Source organism: Chlorocebus sabaeus, chromosome 14, assembly GCF_047675955.1.
Source record: "Chlorocebus sabaeus isolate Y175 chromosome 14, mChlSab1.0.hap1, whole genome shotgun sequence".
NCBI lineage: Eukaryota > Metazoa > Chordata > Mammalia > Primates > Cercopithecidae > Chlorocebus > Chlorocebus sabaeus.
Genome location: NC_132917.1, coordinates 15,128,035 through 15,151,154, shown reverse-complemented (window position 1 = coordinate 15,151,154; position 23,120 = coordinate 15,128,035). Strand labels below are relative to the sequence as shown.

The window sequence follows — 23,120 nt, the reverse complement described above, 5'->3', positions numbered from 1 at the left end:
TTTACATTCCTTTGAGTATATACTGAGTAATGGGATTACTGGGTCAAATGGCATTTCTGGTTCTAGATCCTTGAGAAATTGCCATACTGTCTTCCACAATCGTCGAACTAATTTACATTCCCAACAACAGTGTAAAAGTATTCCTATTTCTTCACAGCCTTACCAGCATCTATTGTTTCTTGACTTCTTTTAATAATCACCGTTCTAACTGGTGTGAAATGGTATCTCATTGTGGTTTTGATTTGCATTTCTCTAATGACCGGTGATGTTGAGCTTTTTTTCATATGTTTCTTGGTGGTGTAAATGTCTTCTTTTGAGAAGTGTCAGTTTATACCCTTTGCCCACTTTTTGATGGGGTTGTTTGTTTTTTACTTGTAAATTTGTTTAAGTTCCTTATAAATCCTGGATATTAGATCTTTGTCAGATGGGAAGATTACAGAAATTTTCTCCCATTCTGTAAGTTGCCTGTTCACTCTAATGTTAGTTTCTTTTGTTGTGCAGAAGCTCTTTAGTTTAATTAGATCCCATTTGTCAATTGCGGCTTTTGTTGCAATTGCTTTGACGTTTTTGTCATGAAGTCTTTGCCCATGCCGTTGTCCTGAATGGTATTGCCTAGGTTTTCTTCTAGGGTTTTTATGGTTTTGGGGTTTACATTTAAGTCTTTAATCCATCTTAAGTTAATTTTTGTATAAAGTGTAGGGAAGGGGTCCGGTTTCAGTTTTCCTCACATGGCTAGCCAGTTCTCCCACCACCATTTATTGAATAGGAGATCCTTTCCCCATTGCTTGTTTCTGTCAGGTTTGTTGAAGATCAGATGGTTGTAGATGTGTGGTGCTATTTCTGAGGTCTCTGTTATGTTCCTTTGGTCTATATGTCTGTTTTGGTACCAGTACCATGCTGTTTTGGTCACTGTCATCTTATAGTATAGTTTGAATTCAGGTAGCATGATGCCTCCAGCTTGATTCTTTTTGCTTAGGATTGTGTTGGCTAGACGGGATCTCCTTTGATTCCCTATGAAATTTAAAGTAGTTTTTTCTAATTCTGTGAAGAATGTCAGTGGTAGTTTGATGGGAATAGCATTAAATCTATGGGCTATGGCCATTTTCATGATATATTGATTCTTCCTATCCATGAGCATGGAATGTTTTTCCATTTGTTTGTGTCCTCTCTTATTTCTTTGAGCAGTGATTTGTAGTTCTCCTCGAAGAGGTCCTTCAGGTCCCTTGTCACCTGTATCCTAGACATTTTATTCTCTTTGTAGCAATTATGAATGGAAGTTTATTCTTGATTTGGCTCTCTATTGTAGGCGTAAAGGAATGCCTGTGATTTTTGCACATTGATTTTGTATCCTGAGACTTTGCTGAAGTTGCTTATCAGCTTAAGGAGTTTTGGGACTGAGATAATGGGGTTTTCTAAATATAAAATCATGTCGTCTGCATATAGAGACAATTTGACTTCCTCTCTTCCTATTTGAATACCCTTTATTTCTTTCTCTTGCCTGATTGCCCTGGCCAGAACTTCCAATACTATGTTGAATAGGAACGGTGAGAGAGGGCATCCTTGTCTTGTACCAGTTTTCAAAGGGAATGCTTCCAGTTTTTGCCCATTTAATGTGATATTGGCTTTGGGTTTGTCATAAATAGCTCTTATTATTTTGATATATGTTCCATTAATACCTAATTTATTGAAAATTTTTGACATGAAGGGATGTTGAATTTTATCTAAGGCCTTTCTGCATCTATTGAGATAATCATGTGGTTTTTGTCATTGGTTCTGTTTATGTGATGGATTACATTTATTATGTATTTTGAACCATCCTGGCATCCCAGGGATGAAGCCGACTTGATTGTGGTGGAAAAGTTTTTTGATGTGCTGCTGGATTTCGTTTGCCAGTGTTTCATTGAGGATTTTCGCATCAATGTTCATCAGCAATATTGGCCTGAAGTTTTCTTTTTTTGAGAACCCGCTCCCGATAGTTAAGGTGGGTTCTTTTCTATTTCCTAAGTGTCTCGAGTGGTTTAAGAAATAAAGGGAAAGAGTACAAGAGAGAGAAATTTAAAGCTGGGTGTCCGAGGGAGACATCACATGTTAGCAGGATCCGTGATGTTCCCCGAGACATAAAACCAGCAAGTTTTTATTAGCGATTTTCAAAGGGGGAGGGAGTGCATGAATAGAGTGTGGGTCACAGAGATCACATACTTCACAAGGTAATAAAATATCACAAAGCAAGTGGAGGCAGGGCAAGATCACAGGACCACAGGATGGGTTGAAATTGAAATTGCTAATGAAGTTTCCGGCACGCATTGTCATTGATAACATCTTATCCAGAGACAAGGTTGAGAGCAGACAACCTGTCTGACCAAAATTTACTGGGCAGGAATTTCCTCTTCCTAATAAGCCTGGGCGCGCTGCAGGAGACCAGGGCTTATTTCATCCCTTTGGTTTAGCTTCCACCGTAAAAGGCGGCCACCCTCAGGGGGTTGTTCATAGACCTACCCTCAGGGCGCATTCTCTTTCTCAGGGATGTTCCTTGCTGAGAAAAAGAATTCAGCAATATTTCTCCTATTTGCATTTGAAAGAAGAGAAACATGGCTCTGTTCCGCCTGGCTCACCGGTAAAGTCAGGCTCCCAGTGTTATCTCCCTTGTTCCCTGAAGATTGCTGTTATCCTGTTCTTTTTTCAAGGTGCTCAGATTTCATATTGTTCAAACACACATGCTCTACCAACAATTTGTGCAGTTAACCCAATCATCACAGGGTCCTGAGGCGACACATATCCTCCTCAGTTTACGAAGAAGACGACGGGATTAAGAGATTAAAGACAGGCATAGGAAATCACAAGGGTATTGAATAGGGAAGTGGTAAGTGTCCATGAAATCATCACAATTTATGTTCAGAGACTGCAGTAAAGGCAGGCGTAAGACATTATAAAAGTATTAATTTGGGGATCTAATAAATGTCCATGAAATCTTCACGATTTATGATCTGCTGCTGCGACTTCAGCCGGTCCGTCTATTCGAGGTCCCTGACTTCCCGCAGCATCTCTGCACAGTTTTGATATCAGGATGCTACTGTCTTCATAAAATGAGTTAGGGAGGAGTCCCTCCTTTTCAATTGTTTGGATTAGTTTCAGACATAATGGTCCCAACTCCTCTTTGTACCTCTGGTAGAATTCGGCTGTGAATCTGTCTGGTCCTGGGCTTTTTTTGGTTAGTAGGCTATTAATTACTGCTTCAATTTCAGAACTCGTTATTGGTCTATTCAGGGATTCAACTTCTTCCTGGTTTAGTTTTGGGAGTGTGTATATATGTCTCCAGGAATTTATCCATTTCTTCTAGATTTTCTTGTTTATTTGTGTAGAGGTGTTTATAGTATTCTCTGATGGTAGTTTATATTTCTGTGGGGTTAGTGGTGATATCCCCTTTATCATTTTTTATTTTGTCTATTTGATTCTTCTCTCTTTTTCTTATTATTTCAGCTAGCGGTCTTTTTTTTTTTTAACTGGTTTTTGATTGAATTGTTTCATTAAAGCCATTCCTATATATGTACTATTTCATTATGATATTTGTTTGATATTTATATCCCAAGTAACTAATGATGATGAGCTCTTTTTTTTCATGTACTTATTGGCTGGCTATTCTTATACTTTCTTAATGTAATGGTATCCAAATATTTTACCCATTTTTTTTTTCTTTTTTTTTTCTTTTTTTTTTTTTTGAGACTGAGACTCGCTCTGTCGCTGGGCTGGAGTGCAGTGGCCAGATCTCAGCTCATTGCAAGTTCCACCTCCCGGGTTGACGCTGCCTCAGCCTCCAGAGTAGCTGGGACTACAGGCGCCCGCCTAGTTTTTTGTATTTTTTTAGTAGAGACGGGGTTTCACTGTGTTAGCCAGGATGGTCTTGATCTCCTGACCTCGTGATCCGCCCGTCTCGGCCTCCCAAAGTGTTGGGATTACAGGCTTGAGCCACCGCGCCCAGCCTATTTTACCCATTTTTTAACTTGGCTGTTTGTCTTGTTATTGAGCTGTAAGATATTTTTTATTTTGTTTCGTTTTTTTAACATCTTGCAGTCGAGTGTTTTTTTTTTTTTTCTCGGATTTATGATTTGAAAGTATTTTTTTCTCTCAATATATATTTGACTTTTTATTTTCTTAATGCTGGCTTTTAAGGTACAAAAAATGCTTAATGTTCCTGAAGTCTTGTTTATTAATATTTTCTTTTATGGGTTGTACTTTTGTTGTTATATCTAAGAAATCCGTGCATAACCCAAGATTGCGAAGATGTACGCCTGTGCTTTTTTTCTGAAAGTTTTGTAGTTTTTAGTACTTACATTTATTTATTTACCTTTTTAAGTAAGAAGTCCTTTTATGAAATAAGTATGGACTTGAGGGATATCCATCTGCAAAGAGAGAAGTTAGAACTTTACCTCATATCACACATAAAAATTAACTCAATAGAATCATGTTTCTTTATCTTATGATACTTATTCTTTCTTAATAGATTTTAAATTTCACATTTAGTACACACAAAGATGCAAATGAATTATTTTGAAGTTTTAAATGAAATTTTATTTGGAGTGATTTTTGTTATAATTATTGCTTTATTGATTTTTCCCCATGTGCTCTGGAATTTTGGTTTGCAAGCTAATTTTGAGTGATGAAACATTCTGTCCCACCTTCCTTATCTAATGATTCTGTAGTGTTGTGGTTTCTCTCTGCTCAGTCCTGTGGCACTTCACTCAAGAATATGTCCATTGGTAGTTTTTCACATGAAGTTTTTTCCCCTTTGTAAGGTTGAGAATATGAGAATGCACACATGGAGCCAGTGAAGGGATTGTCCTAGTTCCTTTCAGCCTTGTTTTTGTGCTCTTCCTCCTTAGGCCCACAGCTTGTGTAAATGCATAGCCTGGACAGTAAATCTGGCTGAAGTTTTTTCTTTGCAGGGTATGCTTTTGATTCACGGTTCTTCTCTGGAAAGGAGCACCTGACAGCCACTGCTGATATCTGAATTCTGAGCCCCAAAATGTTGAACTCTATTGAACTTGGGTGTCCTTTGACTCCTTTCTCTATGCTCATTTTAGAGCATAGTTAGTGTCCTGAAACAGGACTTTACCATCCCATGTTGACTGGAGTTTATAATGTTTTCTTTAGTTACAGAAATAACGCAAGCTTTAATTTTAATAATTCATTTATAGGGGCATAAGGGATATTGACATTATCCAGCACACTATATTTCTATATTTCAGTAAAAGCAATTAGATGTGAAACATGTATGATAAAATAGTTACATGGATATATGTGTAACTTTGTACTTTCTGCTTTTTTAAAATATAAAAATAATTTAATGAACAACACATTAATATATGTGAAAGACAAAGTTCTCTCTTTTTCCTCCCTCTCATCTTTCTATTCTCTGATCTTCCTGAGCCCCACGAATCCCTCTGCTCGGAGATAAACATTTCTAACTTCATATGTTTCCTTCCATACTTTTCCTAAGTACAAACAGATTTTCTGTATAGCTTCTCCTCTGTCTCCTGGAAGTTTATTTGTTTTATGAACTAAAATGAATTCATACTGCATACATTATTTTGCAGGTTACTGTTTCATGTAATACTGATATGTGTCATTGGATCTGCCCTTGTGATTCCATGTAGACAATTTACATAATGGCATCATGGTATTCATTGGATGCATGTACCATGATTTATTTATTGTTTCCTTTGCTTTTGTACATTTAGATTGTGTCCAACTTTTCTCTATTTTAGACTAAACTGCACTATGCATTTTACGTACACATCTTTGCATACTCATGCTGGTGTTGCTCTGCAATAAAATGCTAGAAATGGGCTCCTGGGATAGGTAATTTCCTATTTTCTTGTGTTTTATTTTTATAACTTTGTGTAAATGCTCACTTTGTTTTGTTTACTGTTGATACCAGCACATCACTGGAAGCATGATATGTCGTCATTAGTTTTTCTTTAGTTGTTTTTTGGACAATATTGCCTGATGAGTGTTCTCTGTGGAAGGTTCAGTTTACATTGATCATAACATCAGTGATCTGGATGGTAACACAGTGCCAGCACAATTCAGAACATCCATTTCTGCATTTTAGTCAGTATATAGGTCTGACCAAAGAAGGAAATACTTTGCTTATTGTCATGCTTCTGGGATAATATCTTTACTTATTTGATAGCTTGATACTCAGGAGTGTGAATCATAATTTTGATTAGATTGACATATCTACATCATAGATTTCTATTCCTCACAAAGGTTTATACTAGTAGCTTCCTCTTTTAGCACCACTGTTAGAATTTCAGATTGTATTCTTTCTTCTATCCTGCTGTTTCTTCATAAGGCCTATGCATTTCTAATGTATTTTTATGTTTTAAACTATGTTAGTAATAAGCAATACATTTTTATTTTTCATCTCTTGCTGTTTAGTTATTGAGTTATTAATTGCTATTTAAATTCACTTGCAAAAGACATTTTCCAAAAAATAATACATTCCAGTTTTCTATCTTAGTTACAGTGTAATCTGTGGCTGTTAACAGTTTTCTTTTACTTTATTTATTCATTCATTATTTATTTAATTTTTTTTCTTTTTTTGAGACAGTGTCTCACTCTGTTGCCCAGGCTGGAGAACATTGGTACTATCTTGGCTTACTACAACCTCTGCCTCCTGGGTTCAAGCAATTCTCAAGCATCAGCCCCCTTAGTAGCTGCGAGTAAAGGTGTGTGCCCCTATCACACCCGGTTAATTTTTATATTTTTAGTAGAGACAGGGTTCTGCCATGTTGGCCAGGTTAGTCTTGAACTCTTGGCCTCAAGTGATCTGCCCACTTCGGCCTCCTAAAGCGCTGGGATTACATGTGTGAGCCACTGTGCCTGGCCAGTTTCCTTTTACTTTTTAAGCCCTGTAGGGTCTAAATGGTACCACTTGGATAGATGTTTCCTACATTTCTTTAGTTTATACTTAGTATTGATAACATCTTTTGTTTTCTCTCATTATCTTTCATCTACTCTCCGTGGGACTTTCTTTCCTCACCATTTTACCAGAACAGCTTGTGCCTGAGTCACCACCAGTGACCTCTTGTTGCCAAGTTCTTAGGTCAAATCTCGGTCTTTGTTTTATTTGACCTATAAATAATATTTGACACACTTGTTTCAGGGACATCTCATTTGCCTTGTTTTTCCCAGACCTCACTGGCCACCGTGTCTCATTGTCTTTGCTGGTTTGTCCTCGTCTCCCCAGCTAAATGTTAGATACCCCAGGTCATAGCCTTTAAACATCATTGCTGTCTACACTCATTCCTTGGATGCGTTCATCCATGATCCTGACTTGAAATAATTGACTTTGTGCCGATGATTCCCTGCTTAATAGCTGTAGCCCTGACGTCTCTTCTGAGTTCCGGACTTGAATGTACAGTTGCCAACCTAACATCTATAGCTAATTTCTTTTTTTTTTTTTTTCTAATTATACTTTAAGTTCCAGGGTACATGTGTACAACATGCAGGTTTGTTACATATGTATACATGTGCCATGTTGGTGTGCTGCACCCATTAACTCGTCATTTACATTAGGTGTATCTCCTAATGCTATCCCTTCTCCCTCCCAGTTAATTTCTTTTAGACAACCCAATCTCAATATGTTAAAATGGAACTACTCATTTCAACCCTCTTCCTCCCCCCACCTACCACATCCCCCAAAACAATGACCTTCTTTCTGTAGTCTTTCCCATGTCACGAAATAGAACTCTTTGTAGGTGTTCACATCATAAATCTTTTGCTGTCATCCTTGATTCTTCTCCTTTTTGGGACATCCTGCTGGCCCCACTTTCACAGTTGACTCAGAATTGGGCTACATTTTACCGTCACCACTGCTACCACTCAGGTCTACATTATCATCGTATCTCCCCTAGAGTCATAAAGTGGTGTCCTGTTTGTCTCCCTGCTTCTGCTCTTGCTATAGTCTATGGTCAACAATATAGCCAGAGTGTTTCCTTCAAAATACATCAGATCATGACACATTTCTCAAAACCTTTCACTCAGAGTAGAAACTAAGGCTTTACAATCATCTACAAGGACACCCAGGGTCTCTTTTCCCCACTGTTAGGCTTTAATGTTGGACTTTATTTTCCTTCCACCTCTTCCCTGCCCCCAATACACACATTCATTTTGCTCAGCTGACTCTAGTCATACTGGCTTTTTTTTTTTTCTTTCCTTTTTGCCATTCTTTAAGCATTCCCAGCAAGCTGTTGCCTCTGGATCCTTATACTTGCTGTATTTTACCTGGAACGTTCTTCCCAAATATCTGTATCCATATGACTTATCCTCTCACTTCCATCAGGTGTCTGCTCAAATGTACTCTTTCTCTGCGTTATTATAGTGTTGTCACCCCTCCACATGGCTTTATTTTCTTTCTAACTCATAAATATGTATAAAACTTATCTGATATGCTTTTCTGACATGCTTTATATTTATTTTTGCTTGTCTTTTACTGGAGTGTGAACTCTTTGTAACAGATACTATGCATGTTTGGTCAGTGTTATATTTCCAGAATTTACAACAATGCCTGTCACAAGTTGATGTCATAAACATTTGTGGAAGAATGAATGAGTAGATGAGGGAAGTAAGATATGGATGTGATGAGTGGGGATAAGTTCTGCTATTAAATGGGGAGGAATATTTGAATGGGATCCTATTTGATAATTTCTCAGTTCATTGGTGAAATAAGGCAAATTGCCTTATTTTCCTTTGTTCCCTACTGTTCCATGAGTTTCTTAGGAACAGGGGCCATATCTTAGTCGTCATGGTAATCCTGTTGCCTAGCACCGGGTCTTAAACATAGTAGGCATGCCAAATTATGTGGTCAGTAAACTTACTTTGTGGGTTCATCTAGAACCCAAAATCATTTAGCAAAAGTAATTTTAAAAATTGGACATGGAAAAAAGAAAATAAAAATATGCTTTATATATCTCTCTTTTTCCAGAATGTAGGTTTCATAATCTGGATCCAAGAATTCTAGGAGATCCAAGAAGAGTTTGGCCTCTAAAACCCCTGAAGTAGTATGCCTAATATTAATTTTTTAAAAAAATTTTAGACCACAAGTTTGGCTGTGTCACTAAGGCTGGAGTACAGTGTAGTGCAGTTACAACTCACTGCATCCTTGAACTCCTGGGCTTAAGTGATCCTTCTGCCTCAGCCCACGAAGTAGCTAGGACTACAGGCACATGCCACTATCCTTGGCTAATTTTTATTTTATTTATTTTAGATACGGGGTCTCAATATTTTGCCCAGGCTGGTCTCGAACTCCTGGCCTCAAGCGACCCTCTTGCTTCAGCCTCCCAAAGTGCTGGGATTACAGGCGTGAGCCCCTGCACCTGGCCAGTATGCCTAATTTGATGTGTGTGTGTGTGTGTGTGTGTGTGTGTGTGTGTGTTTGTGACTTTGTATTCATGTGAGTGCACGTGCACATTTGTTCCATTTTCTGGGTAAAGGGCTCAGCTTCCATCAGACATGTATAGGAGTCCGTGGCCCCTAAACATGAGAGCAGCTAAGCTGTAACTTTGCCTGCTAATTGACAGATGAGATGAAGCAGAGTCAGACTTTAGAGTGATGTACTCCATAGAGTGTTTTTCTGTTGCTTGTTCTGACAGGTATTTCTAAAAGTAGTATCACCAGTAATAAGGATTGCATGCTTAGTATTTTGAGTTCAGATGAAATTTGCTATAAGTAAGTGTTAGGTGCAGGGAAGTACTTTGGGTTATTTAAGGCTATGTTAGAGGAGAGTGGTAGTGGTTGAGCTCAACCTAAACTGTTTGTAATCCTTGCCTAGTTTATATGTACCACCAGTTCAGTTTGCAGTAGGCCAATAGATTTCTCAGAAATTAACCCTTATTGCCAGATATGGGAGAAAGCTACTCCCAAATAGATTATTTGTCATAGTAATTGGCCAACAATGTTTTCTGTGAGTCACACTCAACACATGGAACTATCCGTGTTCTTGTGAACTTGTTTGGTGATGGTATCTGTTGTTATAGGATTTGAAAAATATTATTAGTGCTTAATAAGCTAAGCTTTGAGCTGTGTAACACACTTGACATTAATGAGATTTCATGTTAACTTTTATGCTGGGAACTGATGACTTGGTTTTGAGGTTTAATCTATTTCTGCTGTTATACACTCTAAATTAATTAGCAGTGTGCCACTATGAATATAAAAAGTGACAGTAGTAAGCATTTCGGGGGTAAGTTTTGCCTAACCTCATTTTTCTTTCTCCATTATATGAAGTTAAAAGAAATCTATTTTCTTCATTAATGTTTCTGGTTAAACTATGATCTTGGTAGACTGCCCCCAAATTAAATACCGCTTCTGTGGTCCAAATGAGCCTTTCATTTTACTTTCTCTTTTGTGATTCTCATTAGGAGAAGCTCTTAGAGGAAATCCTTTTATCACATACATTTCTGAGTGTGTGAATTTCATTTATCTTCTGAAACAAACTTTTAACTTTCATACATTTTAAGTTTCCTATCTTGAGCTAGATAGGAAGCACAGTTTAGGTCCTTTTTATGAAATAGAATAATTGTTTTGTGGCCTGCATTTTTCTTTTTTTATTTTTGTTTTTAACTTTTTATTTCCATAGGTTTTTGGGGAACAGGTGGTATTTGGTTACATGAGTAAGTTCTTTAGAGGTGATTTGTGAGATTTTGGTGTACCCATCTCCCAAGCAGTGTATACTGAACCCAATTTGTGGTCTTTTATCCCTCACCTGCTTCCCACTCTTTTCCCCTGAGTCCCCCAGGCTGGACTGCACTGTTACAGCTAACTGCAGCTTCAAACTCCTGTGCTTAAGCAGTCCTCCCTCATCAGCCTCTGGAGTAGCTAAGACCATAGGCACATGCCACCACAAAAAATTATTTAATTTTTAAAATATTAAATATAACATTTAAACAATTAAATGAATTTTTTAATTTTTTTGTAGAGATGAGATCTTGCCATATTGCCCAGGCCAGTCTCGAACTCCTGGCCTGAAGTGATCCTCCTGCCTCAGTCTCCCAAACTAGTAGGATTACAGGTATGAGCCACTGTGCTGGCTTAGCCTGCATTTCTTATTGATATTTTTCAATTGGTTTCATTTACCTCTAAAGGAAGTTGTATTCTGCTTAAGTGCCATAATTCTTATCATGTTTATATTTTCAGTTCTATACTTGGATTAGTTGATGACTTTCAAATCATTCAATACATCCTCTCAATTTAGAAGATTCTAAAGATGAACAGGAATTGAAAATATGACATGAAATCTTTTTTGAATAACATTTACCCACTGGAATACAACATATGAGACTTTTTTTTTTTTCCTATATGGAGTCTTGTTTTGTCGCCCAGGCTGGAGTGCATTGGTGTGTCCTCACCTCACTGCAGCCTCTGCCTCCTGGGTCCAAGCATATCTCCTGCCTCAGCCTCTTGAGTAACTAGGATTAGAGGTGTGTGCCACCATGCCCAGCTAATTTTGTATTTTTAATAGAGACGGAGTTTCACCATGTTGAGCAGGCTGGTCTCGAACTCCTGAACTTGTGATCTGCCTACCTCTGCCTCCCAAAGTGTTGGTATTTACAGGCATGAGCCACTGCGCCTGACCACAAATGAGACCTTTGAAAATAGATCTTCAAACCTTTAAACAGCACAGTAAAACCAGACTTCTTACACCTATATATACATCCAAGCAATAGAGATTTTTCTCATACTCTGAGGCTATAGCAATGAGTAAATTGTGTCCCTGATCTTGAATAGCTCACTGTCTAGTTGGAAAGAACAACAACAACAAAAAAATCAATATATTATGGTAAGTGCATTAACAGTATGCATATAATATTTGAGTGGGTAAAAGTGTGATACTGTCTTAAGATTTTACTTACAGCAAAAAATATTACGTGTCAAGGAAAACTTAGAACATCTTTTTGATCTTGGAACAGGCAAAGATTTCCATTTCCGTTTTTTTTTTTTTTTTTTTGGAAATGAGGATCCCTGTCATCCAGGCTGGAAGGCAGTGGCCCGATCACAGCTCACTGCAGCCTGAACCTCCAGGGCTCAAGCAATCCTACTACCTCAGCCTCCCACATAGGTAGGACTAGGGGCACGTGCCACAATGCCTGGGTAATTTTTTATTTTGTGAAGATGGGAGTCTTGCTTTGTTGCCAGACTGGAGATTTCTTAAATATGATACAAAAAGTACTAATCATAATTAAAAACTTAAATTAGTCCAGTTAACAGATTAACATCTGTTAATCACAAGACACTATTAAGAGAATGAAAATGTAATATACAGAGTAATAGCAAATATTTACAATTCATGTATTTAATAAGGAATGTGTATCCAGAATATATAAAGAACTTCTATAAGTAAATAAAACAGATGGATAACCATTAGAAGAATGGCAAAAGACTCCAACAGACACTTGACAAAAGAATGTATTCAAATGGCCCAACATATACAGAAAGATATTCAACTTCATTAGTCTCTGGCGAGGTGCAAATTAAAACCACAAAGAGATACCATTACAGAATTACCAGAGTTGCTCAAATGAAAAAGACATGAAATACCATTTGTTGATATGGATGTGGAGCAACCAGAACTCTTATAATTGCTGGCTAGTGTAATAACCACTTCAGAAAATATTTGCACTCTTTACTAAATCTGGACAAATGTATATTCTATGCCTTAGCAATTCCACTGCTAAGTATATACCCAGAAAAGCATATGTTCACCAAAATAGAATTACCAGCATGTCAGGGCAGCACTATTGGTATTATCTTCAATCTGGGGACTACCTAAATGCTCATTAATAGAAGAAAAAATAAGTAAGTTCTGGCATGTTTATTACAACATGATATGACATAGTAATGAGTTGAACAATTTTTTTTTTTTTTTTTACTTTTTATAGAGATGAGGTCCCATTGTGTTACCCAGGCTGGTCTCAAACTCCTGGCCTCAACTCGTCCTCCCACCTTGGCCTCCCTAAGTACAGGGACTACAGGCGTGGAGTTGAACAATCTTTACTCTCAAAATCTAAATGAATGTGTGTTGAGTGAAAGAAATCAGAACAAAAGAGTACATAATTTCATTCATATAAAGTATAAAAATAGACAAAATTAATTTATGCTGCTGCAAATCAGGGTAGTGTTTGTTTTAGCAGGGTTAGTGGCTGCGAGTGAGCTCGAGAGGAGCTTCTAGGATTCTGGTGGTGGTATGTTTCTCTGCCTAAGGGCTTGTTACGTAAGCTTGTTAAATTTTGTTAAACCATACAATCATTTGATGTGGCTTATACATCAATGAATAGTTGTTTAAAAAGGATACCATGGATTAAACACAGGAAGGGAGAATATATGCTGGTCGTAATTGTCTTTGCATCATGGGACTGTGAATAAATAGTATTCTTTTTCTTTTGCATACTTTTGTTGAATTTGCAAACCATCTTTAGTGAACTTGTATTAGTTTTATAATGCAGAAAAACAAATGAGCTTAAATAAGTACAAATATAAATGTGCATGTAATATTGCCAGCGTGTCAAAATCCTATAAAGAACAAGTGAACTGTACACTTTGATGCCAAATTGGGTTAAGGAGAAGAGAGGAGGAGACACCTGTAGGCCAGTTGTCTGTAGGCAGCATATTTAACTTATTTGGTCCTCAGTTTACTTTTCTGTCAAGTAGCATTATAATTTTTAACACTTTCATAGTGTTATTGTAAAATGTAGGGATGCTTGTATGGAACACTTAGCTCAGTCCTGGACACATAGTAGGTGTTTAATAAATGGTAGCCATTATGATTCTTAAATATTATAAACAAGATGCTGGACTTTACTGCTGGTAAATAATATATCTAGGTCTTTGTTTCTTCTCTGTATGAACCTGGTCCTCTGTATTCCTCAACAACTTGCACTGCTCATTTTTTTATTACCTCCACTGTATCTGACCATGCTTCACAAACAATTATAGTTTTTCTGTTACTGACTTTCTTCCATTTTTTTTTTCTTTCTCCCAGATCTCCAGTAAGTTCCATATTGAACTTTCTTTGTTAGCTGATTGGATGGAATTTCTCTACTTATCTGACTTACCTCAGGCCCTTTTTACATTTATATGAATTAGGACAAAACCATTTATACATAATGTATACATTTAATTGGAAAATACCTTATGATAACTTCATTATGTTCCCAGTGTCACTACCTCAATTCAGTCCCTAATTATGTTAAACTGGGATTGAGGCACCAGTCTCCTAACTGGATTCTTGATCCTGGAAGAATATTACTGAAATACAAATCTGATTATGTTACTCCTTTTTTTTAAAGCCTTCCAGTGGCTTTCCCGTCCCTCTAGTTGACAATGGAGGTTCTTGGGTGTGGTTTATAGTTCTCTTGCAGGGTTTATAGGTCTCTTGCAGGGCTTAACTCTACCTTCTTTCATCCTCACCTCCTGCTATTTCTTTTTCCGTGCTGTGTTCTGTGTCTTTGCTGAGTCACTTAAGGTTCCTCTATTTTGCCATGTTTCAGTAGTTGCACCCTCTTAAGTTGCATTTTCTTCCTGAAATCATTTTCACCAGTTCTTCTCTAGAAACCATCAATTTTTTCCATCTGAAAGATTACCTTCTCTGCTAAGCCTTCTGTGATCGCGCCTCCAGGCAGAGGATGTAATGATCTCTCTTCGTGTTCTCATAGTACTCTCTATGTGTTAATACCTCTCGTATAAAAGTTGTTATTATTCTGTAATTATTTCTCTATATCTCTGCTTTCTTTCCTATTTTCTGAGCTCCTTGAGGGCAGAGCCTGTGTCTTACTCATTTTTGTCACCCCATTGCCTAGTATGAGATATATAAACTGAGAGAGAAAACGAGTTCATGTGTGGAACAGCAGCTATAAGGGAATTGAGGAAATACAGTTTTTGGCTTCTCAACTTCTAGCAACAGTAAGACAATCTGTAAGGGGGTCTGAGTGGAGTCGAGTGAACTAAACTGTAGTATCTGCCACAATCTGGAACCCAGGAGGAGATACTGTATTTTATTGGCACTCAAACCTCAATTATTTTTTGTATTGTTGCCCTGATAGTATACAGGCTCTTCGTCTGTTTTTTTTCTTTATTTACATATCATTCATTTTTATATGTTGCTGTTTTTATAATTAAATTATAGTATATAATATTGCATTGAGTTGATGGTTTTTGCACTTTTTAATGCCCAAGAAACCAACAGGAAACAATTTTTTTTTCTTTTTTTTGCATGACCAAACCAGTTTACAATACTTACGGGGAACCTTAAACAATAGCCAGCTGGGTAAATTGTAAGCATTGGTTAATATAGCTTACATATGTTTCCCTTTAGAAGGAAGAATAAATGCATTTATTTGTGTTCTAATGTAATATATTTGTTTTCTGTTGCTGCTGTCTTATATTACCACAAACTTTGCAGCTTTAAAACAATGCAACTGATTATTTTACAGTTCCCGTAGGACAGAAATTTGACAGACTTGGTTGAATCTCTTCTTAGAGCCACACAAGACCAAAATCAAGGTGCCAACAAGGCTGTGTTCTTTTCCAGAGACTCTAAAGAAGATCTTGTTTCTGTGTTCTTTCATGGTGTTGGTAGGTTTAATTCCTCATGGTTGTAGGACTGAGGTCTGCATTATCTTACTGGATGTCGCTTGAGGGCTGTTCTCAGTGTCTACAGTCTGCCTACATTCCTTGGCCTGTGGTTCCCTTTTCTTCCTCTTCAAAGCCAACAACTGTGGGTTGAGTTCCCTACTGCTTCAAATCTCTCCTGCCTCTTCCCCCACGGCTTATCTCTGACACTCATTCTCCCTGATCCTCATTGAGAAATATCCTCTGCTTTAAGGGCGCTTGTGATTAGCTTGGTCCTACTCAGATAATTCAGGATAATCTCCTTACTTCGAGGTCTGTACCGTTAATCACACCTGCCATTTTCTTTGTCATGCCGTGTTACATGGTTACAGCTTCTAGGCATAAGGATATGGCCATCACTGGGGGCCCATAATTCTACTTACCATATATGGCAACTGTCAAGTTGATCTAAAAGAGTGAGTTCTAAGTATTTGTTATGTGATGATGCCCTGGTAATTATTGATTACATGATTTATTACTTTATTATTACTTAAATTGTGTCTTAATGAATAACATGATGTAGACTTAAGTGGCCAAACCAAGCTATTACATTATCCTTCTATGAGTCACAACAAGCTATTGGTATTGATAAACTAAGCCTTAAGTTTTTCTTCTGTTTAACTGAGATTCTTAAGAAAAAAACGTAAGTGGAAGTGGATAGACACTAACTAAGAAGTTATAGAACAAATAATATTTTTCTTTGACTAAATGCAGATATGGTCTTCATCCTTTTGGTTTCAAAGACTGTAATTAATGAATTGACATTTTCTCCCTGTGGAATCTCTCAGATTAGTAAATGGAGAGTGAGAATTTCAGCTGATTGCTTCAGGATTGGCAGGAGGTACCACATAATAAACCCATCAAACACTATTAATTACCTACTTGTTTGGACTGAAAACACGCCTTTTACTAGTTAAAGGTTGATTGTCTGAATATTCTACTTCTTTCTGGATCACAGTAGCATTATTCAGATGAATAATTTATTTCTTAATTAACCTAAATAATAAATACTCTAAATGTATTGTCAAGGAAACAAATATGAGTATCTCATGGTTGGGATATTAGATTGGTAAAAAATAAAATACCAATTATTTGCTTTATAAATATTTTTGAGGGATTATTTAACTAATGCACTATGCTGTTTTTCTCTTCTCCCAATTTTATTTTTATTTTTTGGCAAATGATTGAGAGAGGAACAATATGTTGATAGTACTCTTTTAAGATTTATTTTGTAACAAGCCAAGATTAATGGATTTTTAAATTTATCTGTCTTGATGTTTAATATCTGATCATTTTAAGCAGTCACATTATCACTCTCTTTCCTGTTCTTATGAGAATGCATTTTTGCCCTTGCTAGGATGAAGTAGGTGTTCCAGGTAGCAATTCAGCTGACCTATTACGCTGGACCACTGCTACCACCATGAAAGTCCTTTCCAACACCACGACCACCACTAAGGCAGTGCTGCAGGCCGTCAGTGATGGGCAATGGTGGAAGAAGTCTTTAACTTACCTTCGACCCCTTCAGGTAAGCAATGCATCTTTCTTCTTAAAATCAATTGCATGGTTTATATAAATTCATTAGCAATGTTTCAGTTGTTTTCACTGTTACATCTTTATCTTGTCTAGATTGTTCAAACAATCTCTTAAGAAATGTAGGCCTCTCCTCAGATAGGGAATGAGTAATCTGTTTTATAGAATGTAATATCAGTACTTGCAAAGGACACTAATAGAGATTTAGGTAAGGCTTGGTTTATATATCAGAATTTAGTGAGATGAAAAGAAAAATTTTATGAATGCTTACTTGCTTTTGCTATATTTCTATAGGCTGGTAGTTGAGGAAGAGTGCAAGGAGGCAGATTGGGGGCTCTCAGGAAAGAAAACAGTTGAACAGATTGTTGTTTCCATTCTGGAAGTCAAAGTCAGGGCAGGGAGTTGAGCAACGGAGTTTGCTCTGCATTCTCATACTGCAGTCCTTTAATCTCACACTGGAAAGCAAAGAGGAAAAACATACAACTATTAGCAGTTCGCCTCAAACACACACTCCTTGTGCATCTCATTCATTCATTCAGCAAATACTTATTAGGCATTATTTTCCTGTCAAGTACTGTCCTAATTACTGGGAATATGGTGGAGAAACACTTCCGTCTAATTCCCTTCTCCTGGGGAACTTATATGTCAGCGAGGGAGACACAGAAAATACATATTTGTATAATAATGTAATGGCAGGTGATAACAAGCATGACAAAGATTACATAAGCAAGGTAGGTAGATCCTGTGGAGTGAAGTTCTGATTGAGATGGAGAAGTTAGGATTTTCAGAAAAGGAGTCACTTTGAGCAGAAATATGATTGAACCAAGGAGAACAAATACAAACCCTAGCTCCCCTGTACTGGGGCAGCACACTTGACATCTGCATAGAACATAAAAGGAGCCAGTGTGGTCTGAGCTGAGTGAACAATGGGGAGAATGGTAGGAGATGAGATCAGAAGGTGGTGGGGAGGCCTATCATTGAAAGCCTCATGTAGACTGTGATAACAACTATAGATTTTGTTTTAAGTAAGATGGAAAGCTTTTGGAGAATTTCGGCAACACTGTTGTATGATCCAACTTTACTTTTACTATGCTCATTTAAGTGCTGTAGAAAGAGAAGAAAAGAGACAGTGAGATCAGTCTTCCTGGTGAGAGAAGTGGGTAGTTTGTCCAGGATAGTGACAAAGGCAGTGAGAAGAGGTTGGTTTGGGGATGTATTTTTTAGACCTGCTGGTGGTCTGGATATGGAAGAAAGAGGAGACCTAAGGACAGTGGTCCCTACAGTTGGATAAGTGAAGATGCCGTTTACTGAGACGCTATTAAATCTCAGCTGTAATTTTTATCATTTGCAGCGGCAGCTTCATCATTTCCCTAGACTATGCTTGGCATAAAGTAACCACAGTAAACCTTGGAGGAATGGGTGAATTCCTTTTACTTGCCTTTCCCAGTCAGGAGCTTTACAATCTATTTGGAGAAAGCAAAACTTAAAGATAATTATCTATAATCTAGGCATACTAAAGTTCTTGCTAATCTGCAGTGCTGGTAACAAGTCTTAAAGCTGTGTGTGTGTGGTAGTTGTGAAGGAGATGGGGATCATGAAAGGGACACAGTCGTATCATCTTGCATGCATCTGGCAAGGATTCAGCAGGTAAGGTCTGAACTGGGCCTGGAAGGAAAGTTAGGATCTCACCAGGCAGTTGGCATGGCAGGACCCTCACAGTGGGAGAAAGACATAGAAGCGGATAGGATGCATGAAGCGGGCAGTTTGGTTGAGGTGGAAAGTTAGCCTTTAATGTAAGTTAACATTTAAAAACCTCAAATGTTATTCCGCGTAGTTTAGTTGTTAGGCTGTTGGTTGGTTGCCTCGTTCAGAGCTACTAAAGGATTTTTAAGCAGAGCAGCAACACGGACAAGATGATGTTTTCGAGTGGTTATTCTGACTGTAGTGTAGAAAACTCACCATGTGAACAACATTGACTGCTTCAGTGTTTCTAATTCATTGATGTCAGAATGACCGGGAAAAGAAAAAGGCGCTGTAGGGTGGGGTTGATGTGCTGCTCTTAGCATGTAGTAGTTATCCTTTATTCTCTGCTGGGTGTCTGTGATTCTGGCTCTGTTTTTAGGTCATGGGAAGCACAGGAGGCATTCATCAGTTTCTCCTGAAATCAGCCTTTTCTTCCTCCCTGTCTCCCTTCTTTCCTTGCTTTTACTTCTTCTACCTCCTTGCCTTCTCTTTCTTTTTATCCATTGTTCTTTACTTTTTTCTTTTTAGGGTCAAAAATGTGGTGGTGCATATCAAATCGGAACTACAGCCAATGAAGATCTAGAGAAACAAGGGTGTCATCCTTTTTATGAATCTGTCATCTCAAATCCTTTTGTCACTGAGGTAAGGACAGTGTGTCTAAGAACATAGAGACAACTGTCATGCTGTTGTAGACAGTAGAAACAAAAACTAAAATTTTCCTGAAAATGGGCCTTTTATCTTGGTTCTTACTCATGTTAATCATTGGTTTTTACATGTGTTTTTGGTATATATTATGACACATTATGAGATTAAAACCAGTTTAAAAATGTTTCATAAAAATATGCTTTAGTTTCTGAGCAGTTATTATTCAGGTCACCAGAAAGCATAACATCCTATAATTGTGTTTTCTAAGCATATATTTGTAGGACAAAATGCACCCTGTTACATAGTGAAACTGCTTCTTTTGTCTAGTCTGAAGGAACCTATGACACTTATCAGCTTGTTCCAGTGGAAAGTTTTGCGGAAGTATTGCTGAGAACTGGAAAACTGGCAGAGGCTAAAAATAAAGGAGAAGAAGTATTTCCAACAACTGAAGGTAAGAGAGAAGGTTCTAGTTCCTTGACAGTGTGTAACTCTAGGTGTACATTGTTAACCAATAATGTACGAATGAACAAGAGTTTGGAAAAGACATTTTTCAGTAATTTTGAATTGCATAACTTGACACCATCATTCATTCATTCATCCATTTATTAATTTTGTTTAAAACATTTATTGAGAACCTACTATTTTCAGGATTTGTACTTATATCGAGGATTTAAAGGGATGAATATCATTCCTATCTTTAACTGGCTAGTTATGTAAAGTGATTCTCACAGTGAATGGAAAAAATGCTCAATAAAATTTATTTCCTGATTTTATGCTTAATAGAATGTAGATCATATTTGATCTTCAGAATTTTCTGCTTGGTGGATTATCTTTCTATGTGGAAATTTTTGAAAAGAATTAAAGGCATGCAAGTTTACCAAAGACAGCTTACAATTTATACCTTTTTTCCCTTTAGCCTCCTTCTTTTTAAGGTTCTAGGATATTTTCTTTGACTGTGTCTTTTCAGTTCCCCCGCTCTCTGCTCTGCCATCCTTAGAGAATATCTCATAATTCAAAGGCTGCTGGAACTTCAGCTATCTTGTCTATATTTCAGATATCAGTGAGGAGGAAAAGGGTGACGGAAAAACAGTTTTCTTGAAAGTCCTATCCACAACTTGCACTTATTATTTTATTACTTATTAGTACTTTTTATTGTATTACTGGCCACCTCTTACTGCCAATAAGCCTGGGTAGTGCTGTCTGTTAACTGAGCACTTTGCTATGTAAAGTAAAATTCAGAAAAATGCATACAGGGAACAGAACTGCTAATTCCCCCCAAAAGCTGATACTATAGTTTATTTTTAGGTGTTTTTTTCTATCACTACTCACATGCTGCTGGGGCGAGGAGAGGCAAATACCACTTCCCTATCCACTGTGTGGGTCCCTTGAACACTAGAGGTTTTTACTAGGTTTACCATATTTCTTCGGTTCTGAGATGCATGTTTTTCTATCTGTCCTTCTGTTATCAGGGCATGTATCACAGTTATGGATATATTTATGTTTCTTTTCTTCTCCAAAAAGCTATTATTAAACTTATGGCACATCTTACAATTGAAATTGAGTATATATGAAAAGTATAGTTGTGTTTCTCTTTTCCCTGTTTAATTATTCTTTATTACTTCTTGCTTTTCTTTTCTTTTTATTGTCTTACATCAGTTGGCCCATGGATTAAATATGATTGGTTATCAAGGTAGTTTGTACAGATAAAATCTGAGCCCTTAAGAAAATACTAGGTTGGATGTGGACCTGTTATTTGGCATCATAATGGACTGAAGTAATAACCAGAACATTCACAAACATTGGTTTATACGATATTTTTATTATTTAGTCTGTTAAGTGTGAGCATACCTTGTTTTACTGTTCTGTGCTGTATTGCACTTCGCAGATACAATGTGTTTTAAAAATTGAAAGTTGATGGCAACGCTATGTCAAGCAAGTCTATCAGAACCATTTTTTCAACACTGTATGCTCATTTCATGTCTGTGTCACATTTTGATAATTCTCACAGTATTTCAAACTTTTTCATGATTATTGTATCTGTTACAGTGATTTGTGATTACTGATCTTTGATGTTACTCTTGTAATTGTTTTGGGGCACCATGAACTGCACCAGTGTAAGATGTAAACTGAATTGATAAATGTGTGTGTTTTGACTGCTCCACTGACCAGCCATTTTCCATCTCTCTCCCTTTTCTCGGGTCTCTCTGTTCTCTGAGTCACAACAGTATTGAAATGAGGCAAGTTAATAACCTATAATGGCCTATAAATATTCAAGTGAAAGGAAGGGTTGCACATCTCTAAATTAAAAGCTAAAAATGATGAAGCTTAGTGAGGAAGCTGTGTTGAAGGCTGAGAAAGACTAAAAGCTAGGCATCTTGCACCAAATAGTTAGCCACGTTGTGAATGCAGAGGAAAAGTTCTTGAAGGCAGTTAAAAGTGCTGCTCCAGTGAACACACAGATTATAAGAAAGCAAAACATCCTTATTGCTGATGTGGAGAGAGTTTTAGTGGCCTGGATAGAAGATCAGACCAGCCACAACATTCCCTTAAGCCAAAGTGTAATCCAGAACAGGTGCCCTTTACTGCCTTTAATTCTGTGAAGCCTGAGAGAGGTACGGAAGCTACAGAAGAAAAGTATGAAGCTAGCAGAGGTTGGTTCATTTTGAGAAATTGCCCCAGTCACCACAACCCTCAGCAACCACACTCCTGATCAGTCAGCAGCCATCAACGTTGAGACTCTTCAACTGCAAAAAGATTAGGACTTACTCAACGCTCAGATGATGATTAGCATTTTTTAGCAATAAAGTATTTTTCAATTAAGGTGTATGCATGATTTTCTAGACATAATGTTATTGCCTGCTGACTACACTACAGTATAGTGTAAACATAACTTTGATATGCACTGAGAAACCGAATTTGTGTGATACAATTTATTGCAATATTCACTTTATTGCAGTAGTCTGGAACAAAACTCACAGTATCTCTGAGGCATGCTTGTACATGTATGTGAATTTGAATACATCTCATGTAAAAGATGCGGTTTACAAAAAGGCAAAATAATGGAAGCACATGGTTAAAGGTCTTGAAGTTGGCTGCTTTCTTGGAGTAGACCCGCTTAAACTGATTGCTCAGTGTATTAAGGCTGCTGATCTTTTCGAGTGCTGTTTTTGGAGAAATGTTGAGTATGTAAGCAATTAGGCCCTTCAGAGGTGCATATTTCTGGGTTAGTCAGCCTGCTCTTTTCATAGAATCCTTACAGTGCTCAGCCATCTTTATGGTAGTTGATAACTAAATGATGAGACATCAAAATGATCTTGAGAAGTAAAGCAAATAGTGAGGTTTTCTTGTGGAGCCTTATGGAGTGGGGGAAACATCCTTGAAGATGATTAGGGATCTCTTCCAGTTTCCTTTCTAACCGTGTGGACATTATTCACTGGAGGAGAGGTCCTCGAGCCACCTGTGTGTTAGGCCCTGTCCCAGGAACTTAGAATATAAAGTTGGAGACATTGTACCTGTCTTCAACGGGCTTATAAAAG

The 23,120-nt window shown here is 37.4% G+C and overlaps 1 protein-coding gene across 2 annotated transcripts in view; it reads left to right on the top strand.

Moving 5' to 3' along the window:
• Positions 1–23,120, top strand: part of NBAS (NBAS subunit of NRZ tethering complex) — a 414,675-nt gene that overhangs the window by 241,871 nt on the left and 149,684 nt on the right. For both annotated transcript variants that reach the window (XM_038006212.2, XM_038006211.2), the window contains exons 36-38: positions 17,024–17,191; positions 19,468–19,581; positions 19,912–20,035. In XM_038006212.2, the coding sequence (XP_037862140.2) occupies positions 17,024–17,191; positions 19,468–19,581; positions 19,912–20,035 (406 nt within the window). The remainder of the gene's footprint in view (positions 1–17,023; positions 17,192–19,467; positions 19,582–19,911; positions 20,036–23,120) is intronic.